General features: G+C 48.5%; 3 protein-coding genes across 5 annotated transcripts in view; 1 reads left to right on the top strand and 2 right to left on the bottom strand.

The window, feature by feature from the left end:
* Positions 1-9644, bottom strand: part of LOC100117367 (cuticular protein RR family member 58) — a 20244-nt gene extending 10600 nt beyond the window's left edge. Inside the window, exons 1-2 of one of the 2 annotated variants that reach the window (XM_016983127.3) lie at positions 3018-3199; positions 2837-2941 (exon numbers count right to left, since the gene is read on the bottom strand). In XM_016983127.3, the coding sequence (XP_016838616.1) occupies positions 2837-2884 (48 nt within the window). In that variant the 5' untranslated portion in view covers positions 2885-2941; positions 3018-3199. Of the gene's footprint in view, positions 1-2836; positions 2942-3017; positions 3200-7867 lie in introns of those variants that run through there. The other variant, XM_008206593.4, reaches the window with a different exon arrangement.
* Positions 1-17699, top strand: part of LOC100117435 (cytochrome P450 302a1, mitochondrial) — a 23214-nt gene extending 5515 nt beyond the window's left edge. The window contains exons 2-8 of the mRNA XM_001601625.6: positions 15661-15848; positions 15946-16186; positions 16269-16444; positions 16510-16714; positions 16797-17205; positions 17270-17482; positions 17559-17699. Coding sequence (XP_001601675.1) covers positions 15725-15848; positions 15946-16186; positions 16269-16444; positions 16510-16714; positions 16797-17205; positions 17270-17482; positions 17559-17672 — 1482 coding nt within the window. The 5' untranslated portion in view covers positions 15661-15724 and the 3' untranslated portion in view covers positions 17673-17699. The remainder of the gene's footprint in view (positions 1-15660; positions 15849-15945; positions 16187-16268; positions 16445-16509; positions 16715-16796; positions 17206-17269; positions 17483-17558) is intronic.
* LOC100117397 (retinol dehydrogenase 11) lies at positions 12218-15197 on the bottom strand. Of its 2 annotated transcripts, none has more exons than XM_001601600.6 (6): positions 14508-15197; positions 13791-13872; positions 13385-13689; positions 13023-13142; positions 12651-12864; positions 12218-12574 (listed from the first exon to the last, which is right to left on the bottom strand). In XM_001601600.6, the coding sequence occupies exons 1-6, from the start codon at positions 14623-14625 to the stop codon at positions 12421-12423; spliced, it is 993 nt and encodes a 330-aa protein (XP_001601650.2). In that variant the 5' UTR covers positions 14626-15197; the 3' UTR covers positions 12218-12420. The 2 variants fall into 2 exon arrangements, with proteins under 2 accessions (XP_001601650.2, XP_008204819.1); XM_008206597.4 differs by lacking the exon at positions 14508-15197 and adding an exon at positions 14121-14468.

The raw sequence follows: 17699 nt of genomic DNA, 5'->3' as shown, positions 1-17699 counted from the left end.
GTTTTTTTTTTCATTTTCGCGGTGTACAGATCTAATCGAGCGCGTGAGAAAAGAGAGGCTTAATTAAGCGACTCGCCGCGTGTAAACAAGAAAAAGAAAGGGGCATTGCTATGCGGCAGGAAATTCAATGTTAAGGCTGATGCGCGAACGCGCATTCGCACTTTAACGGCCTTCAATAAGCGCAGCCGAGAGGCCGGGCATGCCTGACCCTGATTCAGCCTCCTCCTTCGCAGCCCAGTTTTGATTTTTCGTCTTTTCATCGTCGCCTATACGACTCGAATGAACGATTTTGACGTTCTCGCGCACGTGCGCCTGTAACGGTATACCTATTATTCCCGATTTGGGGCGATGCTTTGTTGTATCCGAAGAAACGCGGTTATTGGCCGGCTGATCAAAACACGCGAGATTCGCGCGGTAAACGCACTCGAGCGGGGAAAAAAAAAACGAAAAAAAATTAACAATACACTCATTGGACAGCCATATGTGTAAATTCAGTGAAGATTCTTTCCACGCGAGTGCGCATAAGCAGTCTTCCCTCCGAATATGGACACTTCGTTGCGCTCTCTCGACGATTCGAGATCGCGAGTCTCCATATATACGCAAAGCCAGTACAATTTTTTTTTCCCCTCCTCCTCGCTGCGCAAAATTAATGTCAATGTCAGGCTCGCTCCTCCAAGAATCCTATAGCGATGGCTTTCACGCGAGCCACGTGGAAGACGCGCGTAAAATCCAGTTTAAATAGCCGGCCGGCCGCAATAAAGTAGCCAGTTTACAACGGTCCGACCTGGGGTCAGATGCGAGAAGCAACGGCAAAAATCGCATTTTTCTCGCGGTACACACACGGCTCGTAAAGCGAGCTCGGTAAAATCTCGCGGACGCATCGTAGAGGGTTAAGGGGGCTGGACCCCGAGAGAGAGAGAGAGAGAGTAAGAGACGAGCGGACAAAGGAAATGAATTATCTTAAAGCGGAATGCGATTTTCCATCGACTCTCCAGTGGCTCTGTGTGCAATTGGAAAACGCTTTTGTTTCTCTCGGATATACACGGTGAATGATACAAGCGCTGATAAATAAGCAGTCGCCCACGGTTAAACTCCCGTATAATCGAAGGGGATCGCGAGTCGATAAACAGCGGCTCTTTTATACTTGTAGCATTCAATAACCGGAATGAATTTCGCAGCTGCGGGCGAGAAAAATACACACGCATATATCAGATACGAGAGCTGCTGCTCCATGCCAATTAAGCGTCGCGCGCGTGCTTCAAAAGGGGGATAGAGGTCGTCATTCCCTTCCTCGAATTAATCGGATCTCGCGTGCGCTCTTCCTCGACGGAGAATGTGCGCTATGAGCGAAATTTATATAGACACGCCTACGGAGAAACCAGTTCGGAGGCTTTTTTCTTTTTTTTGTTCAAAGGCAAAGATATAAAGGGCAGTGTTTCTTCTGCAATTATGTCAGGCTTTAAGTTGGCCAGGAGTCATTTGCGGTATAATACTGTTAGGCTAGTTTTGGAGTGATTTACGCTTCGTGCTTCCCGGAATAATTTTTAAATTCGTTAGTAACGCCCGCGAACCCGTTGAAAAAAGTAGCTAGGCCTCGCGAATAGTCGGCGACACGAGCATTGTTTTCTATACCGTCTCTGCAGCGATGATAACAGCGATTCTGCGCGGCTCGACCCAGTTTCCCAACCACGCCTCCGCGCAGATGAAACCGGCAGATTTCATTCTTCGAAGGATCGATGCTATGGGGATTTGAATATTCCCGTAAATCATCGTAGGTATGCACACCTTCGCTTCGAACTGTATGCACCTCTCGGAAAACCATTTCCTATCTCGCTCGCTCATTAGCGCGCTTATACGTTATAAAGTGCAAAACTTCAAGTTTCCCAAGCACGATATAACACGCCTCTTTTCGACCGATCGATGCAACGTTATCTCGCGGATTTTCGAGGTGTTCCCCTTGAATCAGCGTCAAAGTTTCCAGAACGATTGTTTCGCTCTTTCTTTCTCCGTCGCCGCGTGCGCGCTTGCGCACTTGCACTTTTGTTTTCGCTCGCTCTCTCGAGTCAATGGCAACGTTGTATTGTATGCAGCTCTCTTCGGTGGAGGATCGACTGGGAACGCGTTAACTTCTTAATCCGCATTGATAAGACGGCGTGGAAAGTACTGACGAGCTGAATTAGTACAATAATTCGACAGAGAGAGAGAGAGAGAGAGAGAGAGAGAGAGAGAGAGAGAGAGAGAGAACAGCTTACGAGCGATTACGCGATTATAGCGCATAAACGCGGCGTATTACCGGCGTTTCTTTATCCCGCAAACGAGAAAGCAGTTAAGATCCAACGACGCGCGGATGAGCTGTTCATTCATGCGCGCGGCTCGTTTTCCCCCCTTTATCGATGATCGACGCTCGACGTCATTTTTGCCGATAAATCGTCCGCGAGAGAGAATTTTCGCGTGTTTACGCCTCGTAAACGTCCGCGCAATCCGATTTGCATACGCGCCGAGTGATTTCTGCACCGGCTTTACGCTCTTATGAATAATGTAAAAACGTCGATTTTCGCGTCGATCGGCACAACTACGCTTCCAATTCAGACAGATCATCGAATCGCGACGACGAAAAAGAATCCTCGAAATAAACAAACGCCGACTGATCGTTAATTATCCGTGTTCGCTTTCGCTTCTTGAGATCGGCGAAATTCTCCGTGTATACCTATACACACTTGCGCGCACCGCGGGGGGGAAAAACCGCGCGCGATCGTTATTTTTTTCTCTCTCCACCCCCACCCAGATAAAACGTACCTATAAAGATGTTACAATCAGCCGTGGGTATAATATGTACCTGGAGCAGATGAAACGCGACGATCGATCCGATCAGGAACAGCCTCATCTCTGAGCACGACGTGGTCGAGCAGTACAGTTCGTTGGCACACACGCGAAATCGGCACTACGCGTAAGAAGCTTTTAATCCAGAGTTCGATTAATAATAATAATAATAATAATAATAATCATAAATGTCTAACAAAGAGAAGAAAAGTGAGAGCTGCTCGCGCTCACATGTCTGGGCGGCCGGTTTGAAAATTCGCGGGCTGCCGAGAGCGGCTACTCCGTAACGACTTACGGACTAGTCGGCACCGACTGAGAGACAACATTTCTGGGCTATTGCGCGAAGCTCACTGCCTGACGCTGCTGGACGCCAGCTGCGCGACGACCCGCGCCTCCTACGTCGCTGCGCCGCCGCCGACTCCTTTCTCTCTCTCTCTCTCTCTCTCTCTCTCTCTCGCTTGCGAGCCGGCTCACACTCCCGCCACCGACGCCGCTTTTCCTGCAGCACTCGCCTTTTGGCTGCTTCTTCTTAAAAGCTCCTGCTATTTTCTACGCGCTCGAGTAATCGCGTCTTAGCAGAGCCGACTTTTTCTGCTGCGCTTATTGCAAAATTCACAATTCATCGCGAGACTTGGATAAAAAAGATCTCGTCTTACTTTCAAAAACAGCACGATTCGAGTAATATATAGAATGAGAAAGTTCACTGAACTCTCTCCCGCCGCGATTTTAAAAAGCTTCACCGCTCGGTTTCGCTCGAGCGCACTGAAATGCAAACAAAGGCGTTTTCCCTGTCGCTTCGCGCGGCGTCGATATATCTATCGGGCGATACTTAGCGTCGAGAGAAAACAAACACTCGCGAGAGGCGCCACAGCTCCTACACACACACACACGCGCACACGCACATGCACACAGAGAGGCGGTCAGTTTATATATCCGAGCTGCCGATTTTTCGCAAGCGGCTGAAAATTCGGCGAGATACCGATCGGAAGAGACTATCGGGTGTACTATATCGTAAGAGAGCTCGTATACAGAGACTTTCGATTTCGATCGGCGCGCCGGCGAAACTGGATCGCGTGCGCGCACGTGTGAGCGGATTAACGAGAGTATATAAGTGCGAGTAACGCGCCTACGGCCAAAGAGAGAGAGAGAGAGAGAGAGAGAGAGAGAAATGAAAGCGCGTGCGTATGCGTGGTGGTGTTGGTATATCCGATCGGGAGCCCTCTTTTTTTTATAAGTCGATCTAATGCGCCTCGTCACGTTGTGTTAATCGCGAGGCTGTATACGGGAGGGCGTTCCCCCCCCCCCCCTATGTATAGATCGATGATCTAGACCGCCGGCGAAAGTGATCGAGGAGTTGTGTGATTAAATTTTTTTGCTCGACTCAATGGCGCTGCTATTGTACATAGATGTCGAGTGTTTTTTTTTTTATCCGAAAATATAATGAAGCTTACTCGCGAAGCTGTTTCCGACGATGAAAGCAAAAGGGGAAGCATCGCTAGAATTCTTCAAGTCGAAATCACCAGGCTCGGATAACAGATGACTTGTACACTATCGGCGGATTAATAGAGAACACAGCTTCCCTCTCCGAGGCATTAGACGACGTCATCCGTTAAAAATTCGCCAACAAAGTACCATAAGCGTCAGCCGAGTCGTGACACCTCGTGGACTAATTTAAACACAAAGCGACTCGCATCTGCGCGCGCGAGAGGAGTCGAGGAAAAGCGCATATATATATATATATACACGCGAAAAGAAGTTGCGCCACTATACACCGGGTAACTATACACTCTTATAACGCGACTGCAACTGTCGCAATAATTCGCTCCGCGCTGCAGTGCTGGGCCTTTAGGAGCTATAGAGAAGATGCTTATAGAACACTCGCATAATTGGAAGAGCGCTGCTCAGCGTCACGTACCTTTTTCGATTCTGTGCGTGCGCAGCAAATCGTTCTCGTGCGTATAAGTCGGCCGATGTGCGAGCGGTGCAGTAAGGATGATGATTACAGAAGAGAGAGAGAGAGAGGTGTGGATAATGCGCGCTTGTGCGTAAGCGTAATAACGAGATATTATATAAGGCGATGCGGGTTTTTTTAGAGTAAACACTCAAACTCTCCTGTTTACGGCTGTCGAATGTAGGTGGCGCACGGGCTCTTTCCCGCCTCCCTCATCCATATCCGCGAGGCCAGTGCGTTATATAGCGTTGCGTCGATATGCCAAAGAGTATACATTCCGTTTTGGGCCTGCTTGAAACGCTCATGCTACAGATGCCCAACAGATAACTGCAGTCAGATCTAATGTTTAGTGATCGACAACATATACTTTCACTCCATCTTAATTCCTCTATACCTATGTTTGATTAAAAATTGGAAAATTAAAAAGACCGGTATAGGTGCGATGATCGATGCATCATATATATATATATATATATACCCAAATTACACGTATAATTTCCCTACGCGCCGCGCGCTTACGTCACTCGGCGTTCCAGCTCTCGACGCGGATGATCCGGCCTCGTAAGAATGAAAAGTCCGGGGCACGCTTGTGTCTTCGAAGTGAAAGTTCATCCCGAATCGAATGCCCGAGCGATCGAAAAAAGCCATTAAAATCTTAACGATCTATACAAACAGTCCAATATAGATGTAGCACACGCCCATTGCTAATTTCGTCACGGGTGTCCCGTAAAAGATGAATGAGCGGGTGAAAAAAGCCCATCAATCGCGAGAGTAACAGCGACGAAGTCGATGCATGAAAAAGAAACGGGCGACTCGCTGGCTCGTTATCAGCGAAGCGTCAAATTGCGCCACGACGCCGAGACAAGCACGTCTAATCGCGAATAATTTCGCCTCTCCGAAACGAGGACGACCGTGTATACTAAATTGCAGTGGTCGAAGCTCCTCTCTCATTTTCACAATTCACAAACTTTCGGCCGCGATGGTCCTTCCTCGAGCTGCCCCGATGCAAATGTTGTACTAGCCGCGTACATTACGGGGTTAGGAAAGGCCTGACAAAAAAAACCGCAACCGGCACCACATCTTTGTTCCGCCTCTCTCGCAACAGCTCTCGCGCCTATACAGAATAGCTGCGTGGGTTCACCGCGAGGTCGGCCGGCTTCTGATGTATACGCACTCGATGGAGAGTATGTCTAAGTCGATGACGATTTACACACTTATCGCTCTCTCGTTTTTGTTTTTTTTTTTATCGCGCTGACGCAGAACTCGTTATACTTATACGGATAATAGTAGAGGCGCGAGTTTCGCGACGCTCTTGTTCTTTTTTTTTTTTTGTCATATAACGGTCAAAGCCGCGGGCCACTTTTTTACGCGATACGTGGCCCAACTGTCAATTAGCGGGCAGTGCGGTTGGCCAACGAGGGGATTAATCGCGCCCACGTACACGCGTTATACACACAGCGTGAGAGCGGAGGTCTCAATTGAGAGATAAGGTTAAGAGAGTAGATATAGCCGGTATAAACAAATCGTGCACACGTTTGCGGGAAAATGACGAGCGCTGTCGATTTGGCAATTTCCTTCCGCGGATTTTTCGAGCTGAGAGAGAGAGAGAGAGATGCTCGATACGCAGCACGTGCCGCGGAGACGACCTGCACACAGGCGTATACCAGCCCATTGTCTCGCGAGACCAGCGCGATTGAGTCATTGGCGGCCTTTGTTTGTCCTGCTATGCTAGAAATTTGCCTTTGTCTATTATAGAGAGACGAGATGCACGCGTGGCACGCGGATACTTTTGAAGAAGAAATTCCATGTCAGGTATATGCGCCGACGTGGAATTTAAGATCGATTTGTCTCCTTCAAAAGAACGAGCTTCATTATATACATTTTTGGAAGATCCCGCGACTTGCGCAATGTTTGCAAACGGCTCCGGGAGGATAAAAAATCAAACACTCGAGTTTCGCAATTCGTCGGATTTCTCGCCCGATATACATAAGACATATATAGACGCTTTCATTGGTAAAAGAAGAAAGGAACTGGTAGGATTATTTAAACACTATATAGAGAAGAAAAGAAAAGCCGAGAGATCGAGCAGTGCGAAAACGACGAGAGGAACGAGATAAGCCTATGATGGGAACACGCTTTAAGTATACCCAGCCGTCTATGTGGGATGGGGAAACTTTTAAAAGGTTCCGAGATCAAATTGTCTGTAGCCATTGCATAATTATCGTCGTTTCATTTTTTCGCAGACTGGATTAACCGTGAATATAAGCTTTCAAAAAGTCGCCCGTACTTTCCGTATTACAATTCACCGTATTAAATACACCGTGATTTAAGCAGGCGATCGATAATAAAAACGCAAACTCGTACACGTAGATACACTTAAACAAAAGGCACCGCGCACACACTGCTCGCGATCGCTTACTGTTGCATCAAAGCACAAAAAAAAAAAAAAGTGTTACGAACACACACACGCCCGCGATTTTATCTATAATGTACGAATGGATTTCAAAGTCATTCACGAGAGGTATCAAATAGCGAGCGGAGCGTTATGTCATAGAGCGCACATACGCGTATCTTTCTTCATACGCTACACGCCCGCTTTTGAAGAAAAAAACACACTCACAAGAGCCTTTCTGCTTCGTATAGATATAGATCGGTATCAGAAGTATATATAGGTAGCCCCTTTCCCAGGCGGATCAAAAGCCGTGAAAATTCAACGATCAGTGTCAAGATCCACCGCCGCCGCCACGTCGAATCGGAGAAAGAAACTGCGAGTATACCGTACACAGATAGTTCATAATACAACGATAGAGAACAAAGGGGCGCGTCGCAGATTCGAATCTCGCGCCAAAGCGGAGCATAGCCGCGAGTATCTATATCTATATCTATATATATATATATATATATCTCTCTCGCTACCGTCGTCTGCAATTTCTTTTACCGGCCGACTGATACTTTCACTTTTGCAGCGCCCGAAGCCACACGCAGCCGCAGAAATAGAGCTCGCCGGCAAATACTTCCCTGTGCGGATCGGAAGCGACGTATACAACACTGCACCATCGGAAAACCGCGAACGATAAATATATACGAGCAACTCACCAAGAGTCCAAAAACGGCCCGATGTAGCCTCATTTCTCCGTCTCTTATCCGAATCAGGCTTGACGATGATATACTTCAGCACGCACTGAGGAGAACTGCACTGCGCAACGACATTGAACAATTAGACGCTGATTCGAAGGAGAAGAGAGAGAGCGCGGCGGCGATTTTCGAGGAGTCCGCGCGATCGCGGGGACGGAACTTGTCTACCGCGGCCGAGCGAGTTTGGCCGGTGCCGAGCCGCTGAGGCGCCGTTTACGGGGGCAGCCGCCTTCGCAACGAGCCGCCGCTCTCATACCGCTTTAATATATGCTTATTACGCGACGACGACGTGGATTTTTTAAAACTGACCGGGGCTATGTATCGGCGGGAAATATGCAACCGCGCGAATAAAGGGCCGGTGAAATTTCCCTTTTACTCGCGGTGGTATGAATTTTAACGCGTTTGTTAAGTAACTCGCAGAGCCGACTTTCGAACAGGTTGGCCGTTTAACGACGTAACGCGCGCGTGCCGATTTCCGAAATGAAATTTTCGGGTACTTTGATTCCCGCGGGAATAGTCGTCGCCGGCTTGAAAAACAAGCGTATCACTCTTACGACTAAAGCAGATGACTCGAACAAAAAAAAAAATGCATACAGCTCTCCTTACGAGCTTTTTTTCCCGCAGCCGCAACCGCACCTTTGTTTTGCTCCGAATCTCGAGGCGTCCAAATAAGCTCAGGTAGGCGTGCAAAATCGTTTCCCGAATGAAATTAGGCGCGTCTGGTCCGTCATAACGAGATTCCAATAATCGATACTCATTCGTACACAAGCCCACGCCGATAAACTATATATCGCATTAACGAAGACCTTGCCCACGTCGTCCCCGCGTGAAACACAGAGAATCGTGCGAGCATTTCACGGTCGCGTTTTCCCGCGCGCGGCCTCGCTCCTGTTCTAAGTCTCCGTCACCGTAACCAGGCCAGTCGCTGCGCATAAATTCGCACACGCCTGTGTGATCCGTACAGACCACATCACCTTCGAATTATCCTCGCGGAATGTAATGAAATCGCGCGATAAAAGGAGAGCCGCGACGATCGCTTTTCTCGAATACTTACGCACACACGCACAGAGAGAGGCGATGGAAAAGAGACGCGCGTGGGCGTCCGTCTCTCGAGAGTGACCGCGGAGATTCGATGCCAAGGATCAAGCGCTATGGGCTTTGCGCAACGCGCGCGCCTTTTTCGAATCGACCGTTTGCGAGGGAGTCCGCGTCTTAGATACGATAGTGTGATGCACAGCCTTCGAGGGATTCGGCTCCTTGTCTCTCGATCTCTTCTTTATCCGTTTGAAATGTTCTCGCGTGTGTCGTTGTTGGGAGATTGATCGGATGTATAGTGATTGGTTACGCTTATGGCTTTTGAAATTGAGCTTATTGTGGTGGCGTCGATTGGGCTCATTGTATATACAGGCGAAAATTAGTTCGACGAAGTGATTCGAAGGGGCTATTCTTAGCGCGTGTAATCGCTCGCGGCGCGGTTATATTGAAAAACTCGAACTACATATCGGTTGGAAAAATATTGACGTAGCGTTATGAAAAGTGAAAAATATACACGCTATGACTAATTCCACCTCCAGAGATCGCCTCTGTTATAAGAAAAGAGCGAAGATAGATGGCGCACCGGCAGCTTTTCATTTCCCTCATCGCAATCTGTCCGCAGACTGCTTTAACCGTCTCTACAGTATGATTAATAAATACGATTATTCTGCAGTCCATGGCTAGATGCTATCATCGTATGGATCCCAGCTCAGCTTCGCGCAGCATTATTGAAAAAATTCAGCCGACGCAAGAGGGTCTTGATTAAAGCGAGGCGCTAATGATAATAACGAGCGACTTCAAGGTTGACACTATATGCATGCCTGCGCCGTCAGATTTCCCGGGACGATAGCTATTTACAAGCGCACCTTCTTTCCCCCCATGTTATACGTACCACAGGGGAAATTGCTTATACGGGCTGATAAAACATCGCGCTCCATAATGGTATAAGAGCTGAAAATCCGCTCTAAGGAATTGATTACAAATCAGAGCCAGCTGTTTACATACGATGCGCCCGCTGTGCTCTCTTTTACTCTAGGCTCTCAAAGCGCCTTTATATAGTCCTCCCACGACGGGGCATTAATTTAACGGCCTATATACTATATAGTAGAGGATCGTAGCCGCGAGACAAAGCCACAGACGCATGCCGTAAAACGCGCAAAAGGAGCATCGCTATACGCGGACGACGAAGACGCTATATATAGACGCGCACAATCGTAATTGCGCGCAGGGCTTTTATGCTCGCGATATTACCGCGGGAGAGAGAGAGAGAGAGAGAGCTTGATTTACGAGCGATGCGCCGCGCCGCGATTGCGCTGTGTGTGTGTGTGTGACTCTTGGATTTAATTGATTCTTTTTTTTGTTGAATTCTCGAGAATAATTAAGAGTTCGTTAAACATTTCCCATGACTGCTGATAGGACTGCTCGAGATTTTGCGGCGAGGGTGTAGCGCGGGATGAATTATGCATATTAATACGTAGAGACTAATAGTAATTTGAAATATCGCCCTCCGGCTACTTTAAGTGTTATGTTGTGGCGCGATTAATTATTTTGTCTATCTCCGCAGCTCGTATTTCTTCCAGTCATCCGCTATCCGTCATTTCAAGGCTGAGATGTTTTTTTCTTTTTACGGCGAATTTTTTTGTATGCAGATGCAGTTTTTTCGCGCTAGTGTGATTGTCAAGAGTATACAGGCAGACAACAAACGCTTCGTAGAAAAGCTATTAATTATCGGTATCTCTGAGGCGTCTGAGAGAAGACGATAATAGAGGCAGATTTCTCCGGGTAAACTAATTAGGACTACAAAATATATCATTATTCAAAAATCGCGCTCAACCGATCGAGGCATGTCCACGCGATCAAGTGACTTTCACAAGTCACTTGCAAATCACGATCGCAGCTAAAACGGCTCACTCTACATCCTGTGCATTAGTAGCACTTTGTTTATTCGCCGCCAACACTTTGGAATACCACAGAGTCGAGTTGAAAAAAATAAGAAAACACATTACGCAACGACCGGGCCCGTCATATTTTCCTGCAGCACACTCTTACTTTCATCAAAAAGCCATCGTCCAATCCAGCTCTGGAAGGCTTACATTTTTCTCCGCTTGCGCTTAATGAGAGAAAGTCGGGGAACGACGAGAGGACGACACGGACTCTCGCGAATTCGAGTCTCGATCATCTTTACTTCCTTCGCGCGCGCGGACGAACCGATAGCCTCGGGCGAAACGAGCGACATCGTGAAAAACAATTCGTGAGGCTGACGCTAGCTGTCTCTCGCGTTTTCTAAATAAGCCAGCCGGTTAGAACGGTTTTGGCCGTGAGATACCGTTTATCGAACGTCACCCTTGATCCTCTGCATTAGCATGGAGACAATGGGCTAAAAATTGAATAACTTTAATATTCAAGATTTTTCACGACCTGCGCGCGTCAATCGACTCGAGATAAAAACAATTAAAAAAACGTTACACGCGCCTGATGAATGGCTTTCGCGTATCGGCGTCGGGTAATGGATTCAAGTTGAATAAGTGCGCTTGGCAGAGGAGTAAGTGACGACGCTGATGAGAAAGTGCCTGGAAATAAGCGATCCATCAGGATTGTGAATGCGCGAATCGTGAACAAGAAAACACACACCCAAACGTGAATAATGCTTATATAGGTAGTAGCGCGAGTTTGCGCTCATTACAGAGCGTTGAAAAATCGCCCGACATCCGTCAGTACACACAAAAGCGGGTAATCGAGCGTAATCAATAATTTCTAAATTACAAGACTCCACCTCGGTATAATGCCACAGTCGCGCGTGCGACCCCACAGCGGCACATAACGAGACGAGGCCTTAGCTGGTCGTTGATCCGCGTCCCACAGCGACTCGGAGAAGCGACTATATAATATAAACGCGCGAATAAATCGCGTGCACGCCCCCGCGCCGATGTCGTTGAACTTGAGCCTGTTCGAGTCCGAGTTTCTATAAATAGTGTATACCTATGCGCTACGCGAGAGCATGACGTGCGTAATCTTCTGCAGAGCTTTCGCCCGGATGATAGATTCGTCGATAAGCCGAACGACGACTTGCACCGCGAGACGTTTCAGCGTCGCGCTTCTTTTTCAGCTCTGATATGCTGCACATCTGAATAATGAGATGGACGATGGCGGCTGTGCAGAGGAATTTCAATAGCCTGTGCGATGCGCGAGTTTTGCACTATGAATTATATTGATGGCTACTTATCCGCTGCATATACGGTCTTCTTGTACCTGAAATCGCCGTTATAAAACGTTTAGTGCTTTTCGATGGACAATTTTTATTTCGGTACAACGGTATAAAAAATCATCGAACGTCATCAATAAAAAAAAAATAAAATAAAATATACGTAGGATACACAAGTTTGATGAAAAAGAACCTACGGCTATACCAGATACAGGGAAATAGTAATAGTACATTAACACTCTTAAGAAAACAATACAGTACACGCGTCTTGTCACGTCTACGAAGGCAAGATTTCACTCGAGATGGCCTCGAGCAGTTCGGCAAGATTCTCCTTCTGCGGTAACCCGACGAGCTTCAGGCTCTCCGACCAGAGCCTCTCCGCGTCCTCCTTGCTGTTCGCCTGGGAAGCTGGGCTGCTGACTCTGCACTCCCTGCGCATTAGGAGAGAAAAATTATTATACACCTATATACAACTAACGACTTATAAAGCGAGTCGTGCGCTCATACTTGTAATAGAGTCCCGTCTCGTGAGCGGCGGTCTCGTCGACCGCGCAGTGAATGCTGGTCTGTGCGCCGAGCTCGGGCGTCTTGATGAAAGGCTTGAAAACGGTGAAGAAGAGCCGGGCGCCCGGGAACATAGACTTGTCCAAGTGCCGACCGAGCTCCGTCGAGATTACGCCCGGGTGGAGCGAGTAAGTCGTGATTCCCTCGATTCCCGAGTCTGCAACACGACCAGTGGTTTCAAGTTCATCATCCTCCTTCCACGCGGTTTCCCCGCTGCGGCTTTGTTTTCCGATTATAACGACGACGTACACGCACGCGGATAGAAGCGCTACGAAAGGAACGCGGGAAAAATCGATTTTATAATTATATCCTCACCTTTGAGTTTGCGGGCGAGCTCAGCAGTGAAGAGTACGTTGGCCAGTTTGCTCTGCTGGTAGGCTACCAGAGGCGTGTACGACTTTTCCAAGTTCAAGTCGTCAAAGTGCATGCTACCACCTTTGTATTGCGAACAGAGAAAATCGATATGTTAAAGACGCGTACGCGCGTAGGTGCGGAGAGAGAAGGAGGTCGATCGATCGAGAACGTTGGAAAACAAAATCGTTTTTTTTTTTTGCTCGTTTGCAAACCACGCTGCCTTTTAGAAAACGACGAAGACAACCTTCATCCTGTTATTGTAATAGGAGTTTAAGGAAAATAACCAGTTTGCGACTTTGTTTACGCGATTGAAATAAACTCACTGATATGCGCCATGGACGACACGTTGATTATCCTGGCGCCGGGCGCCGAAGACCTGATTTTAGGCAGGAGCAGTAAGGTGAGTAGGAAGTGTCCTAGATGATTGCTCTGAAGCTGCAGCTCGTAGCCGTCCTCGGTTTTCTCCTTCGGGCACATCATGAGCCCGGCGTTGTTGATCAACAGGTGGATCTGAGGCTCGCTCGCGTTAAGCTTCTTCGCGCATTCCCTCACGCTGGCGAGACTCGCGAGGTTCAGCTTGCAGACGACCAGCTCACCGGGTTCGCCCTTGAACTGCTCCAACTCGGCTCTGTAATCGTTCAATATCGTTTTCGCGTTATGCAATGCTCGCGGCCTCCCTCGTCGTTAAACTCGGTAATCGGAGGAGCTCGGATTGAATGAAAACGATACCTGCTGGGCGGATTATTCCGAACGTCTTCCGCGGCTTGGTTCGCCTTCTCGAGGTTCCTGCAGGCCAGTATGACTCTTGCGCCTGTAAAAGAAAAAAAAAAACAACAAAAAACACGGCGCATTTAGCTAAGCTTGCAAATGAGCAGCGGTGCGAGTCTCCGCGAGCCCTGACCATTTTGATCTTCCTGCAAAGTCTACTGAAAAGAATTACGAGACGCGACGACTTCCTTGTGATGTTCTCGCGGGACACGACAAAGACGGTGTATCGCAATTGCAAGTGTGATCTCTGCGTGCGCGAGTAAGTAGTTGACTGGCTGAAAGAGTACTTACTCATAGACGGAATCGTCGAGTAAGTATCACTTGCGCAATGTAGCGCGCATTGTGAAACGTCAGGAGGACGAGAGTACGCGACACGACGAGCGTTTAAAACGTCAACAATAACAAAGAATTCAATCGATTTCTAATGCTAAATACATCGCTAAATATCGGTTTTATACTATTGCCTTGAATGACGCGGCTTTATATCTGGCAAAAATTCAAAACGGCCGATTTTTTTTCCATCAAGCAAGCGATAATCGGTCTCTCGTTAAATCTCTACACTGCAGCTGCAAAAATAGACACATAGAGTAGGCTTCGATTAGATAAGAGCGAATTCACGCCACGCAGCCTGCTGATTCCACGCGTAACAACACTTACTAATAATCATAAAATACTGACCTCGTCGGTAAAGATCCCGAGCGGTCTCCTTACCGATGCCGGTGTTGGCCCCGGTGATGACAACGGTCTTACCGATCAGCCGCGCCTTGCTCTGACAACGACTGCTAAACGGCCACATCGTACTATATATCTATATATATGTGTGTATATACGCTCTGCAGCGCCCTTCTGTACCTATATATTACGCAGCTGTGCTTCAAAGTACAGTACTCGTTCCTAACCCCAAAACTATACAACAACTATAGACACTACCAGTCGTCCCGAGCTACGATTCCCGCACTGCGCGATGGATAGACAACAACGGCTTCCTGTAGTCTCCGCACACCGTTAGGCCGTGGAAGAGTAGCTCGGCGCTCGTGCCTCTCGTGCAGACTCGCTCAGCGCGCTGCTCGCGTGCGTGTAATATACGTATATGTTATATGTGCTGGATGGAAATGGAATGCGTGTCGCGGGAGAGAAGCGCGCGCATAAACGCGAATGGATGGGATGAAAGGAGCTGCGAGGAGGAAGTGAGGAATGTTTGTCTCCTATGGTCTCTCTCTCTGATTATTTTGGAATATTATTAGTCCGCAGGTGAAATAGAAGCGAGGAGAAAGGAGAGGAGAGAACGAGGAGGGGGGGGGGGGATATGTGCGTATACCGTTACAATTCCATTAGTGAAAGCAACTGTGTAGTACGCACAGAGTGTACACGCGATAAGGATATCAAGACGGGATATGCCTAGTTCAAGTGCAGCCCAGTCGGGTTGCATAAACGCGGGATCGCGGCGTAATAAAAACAGGTTTTTCCGAACTATAGATACATAGTTGACGCCGCTTTTTTTTTTTTTTTTTTTTTTCATCCCACTCGCGAGCGTTTTTTCGTCCATTAATTTGAAATCTTTCTCACTGTCGCAATTTTATTAGCAAGCTTTTTTATCCCACGGCAAACAAGCCGACGCGGGTAAAGTCTCCTCTCTGCTTATCAAGCTCTCTCGATCTGCCTCCGCTTCGCGACGGAGCAAAGTTTGAAATTCAATTCTTCCCGAGACGTGCCGAGGCCTGCATAACATTTCCGACGCAGCGCACAGAAACTCGCTGCTCTCTCCCATCAGTACCATCTCTCTTACGGCCCAGGTCGCTCGATTTTTCGACGGTCCTTTTTCCCCCCTCAGCCTTCGAACGGATTCGTTCCTCCAGGCTGCATAGGTATCGCATTTTTCACGAGCGCGAAGCATCATGCTGCAGCGGAGCCTTATCCGCCGATTTAGCTCGAAGGTCGAACCGCGAGCCTTCGAGGAGATACCCGGACCCAAGGCTCTTCCACTGATCGGCACGCTCTACAAGTACCTGCCGCTCATCGGTGAGTTATAAACACGCTACGGGTTTTATCAGCTGATCGGCCGGTTCGATATACTCTTTATATATATATATATATATATATGTATGTATGCACGCAGGCGAGTACGACATGAAAAAGTTGCACAAGAACGGCGCGGCCAAGTACGCCGAGTACGGGCCGCTGGTGCGCGAGGAGATCGTCCTGGGCGAGCCGATAGTCTGGGTCTTTCGGCCCGAGGACATAGCCGAGGTCTTCAAGGCGGACACGGGACGCTATCCCGAACGGCGCAGTCATCGAGCTCTCTTCAAGTACCGCCTGGATCGGCGATGGATCTACAACAGCGGAGGTCTTCTGCCCACGTATGCGCTATAGTGTATTTTTTTTTTTTTTCGATCGTTATCTGTGCGATTTTTACCGGGACTTTTTCTACCGAGTACATAGGAACGGACCCGACTGGTGGCGGCTCCGGAAGGAGTTTCAAAAGGCGCTGAGCAGGCCCCGGAACGTCGTTAACTATGCGGAAGATACCGATGAGATCGTCAGGAGATTCGTAAGCGTGTGCGAGGATGGCCGGTTCGACGACGCGCTGCCGCTGCTGTCGAGACTGTTCCTCGAATGTGAGTGATCTCGTACACCTCTTAATTGTATTGTAATATATAGGCTAATCGAGCGTCGATTACAGTGACTTGCCTGGTCGCCTTCGATCTCAAGATAGACGCCTTTTCGGAGCGGGAGATGCTGAGGGACTCGATGAGCTCGAGACTCGTCGACGCCGCCTTCACCACCAACAGTGTCATACTTCGCCTGGACAACGGACCCCGGCTCTGGCGGTTCTTCGACACCCCGAAGTACCGGAAACTCTGCAGGGCCCAGGCCTACATGGAAGAGTAATACACACACACACACACACGCGATTGACATTGTTATTTTTTTTTCGCTATCACAAAACTCAAACTTCGCTGCTTACAGAGTCGCCGTGAAGATGGTCTCCGAGAAGCTCGAGAAGCTGAAGGACGAAGCGCCGAACGAGAAGCAGTCTCTGCTGGAGATCTATCTGCAGAATCCCGAGTTGGACTTCAAAGACGTAGTCGGCATGGCCTGCGACATGCTGCTCGCCGGCATCGACACGACGACCTACAGCTCGGCTTTCGCGCTCTATCACCTGTCGAGAAACCCCGAGACACTCGACAAACTGCACGCCGAGGCGTCGAGACTCATTCCGGACGACAGCTGCGTTGTCACGGCCGAAACTCTGAAGAGCGCGATATACACCAAAGCAGTTATAAAAGAGACTTTCAGACTGAACCCCATCTCCGTCGGAGTCGGTAGGATACTGCAGACCGACGTGGTACTCAACGGATACCACGTCCGAAAAGGAGTACGTATAATGCTTTCGTTCGACTATTCTACGACGTTTATTGGATGTGTACGTCTCATTGCAGACGAACGTAGTTACGCAAAATCAAATCTCCTGCCGACTTCCGGAGTACTTCGAGAAGCCCGACAGCTTTATGCCGGAGCGATGGTTGCGAGAGACAGGAAAAAACGAGAAACCGCCGATTCATCCGTACCTCGTGCTTCCTTTCGGTCACGGGCCGCGTTCTTGCATAGCTCGCCGACTCGCCGAACAGAACATGCAGATTTTACTGCTCAGGGTAAGGAGCCAATTACGCGACGATTGAAGTAGTGTAGAAAGCATATCATTAACGATGTTTTTGTTTCCATTTCAAGATGTGTCGCCAGCTAAGATTCGACTGGGCAGGCGGAGAACTCGACGTGGATTCCTTTCTGATCAACAAACCGAACGCTCCGATAAAACTAAACTTCTCTGCGCGCTGTGATTGACTCTAACGAATAAAAGTATTGCTCCTA

This window comes from Nasonia vitripennis, chromosome 2 (assembly GCF_009193385.2).
Source record: "Nasonia vitripennis strain AsymCx chromosome 2, Nvit_psr_1.1, whole genome shotgun sequence".
Classification (NCBI taxonomy): Eukaryota; Metazoa; Arthropoda; class Insecta; order Hymenoptera; family Pteromalidae; genus Nasonia; species Nasonia vitripennis.
Note: the sequence above shows the minus strand (reverse complement) of the source record. Positions and strands in the feature narration are given on the sequence as shown.

What these genes read in the sequence shown, in the direction of transcription:
- LOC100117397 (XM_001601600.6), bottom strand. Translation starts at nt 14,625, where the DNA reads ATGTGGCCGTTTAGCAGTCGTTGTCAGAGCAAGGCGCGGCTGATCGGT. An exon ending in TCGGGATCTTTACCGACGAG is followed by an intron (nt 13,873 to 14,507) that starts GTCAGTATTTTA and finishes TTTCTTTTACAG; the next exon opens with GCGCAAGAGTCATACTGGCC. An exon ending in GTCGTCCATGGCGCATATCA is followed by an intron (nt 13,143 to 13,384) that starts GTGAGTTTATTT and finishes CGCAATACAAAG; the next exon opens with GTGGTAGCATGCACTTTGAC.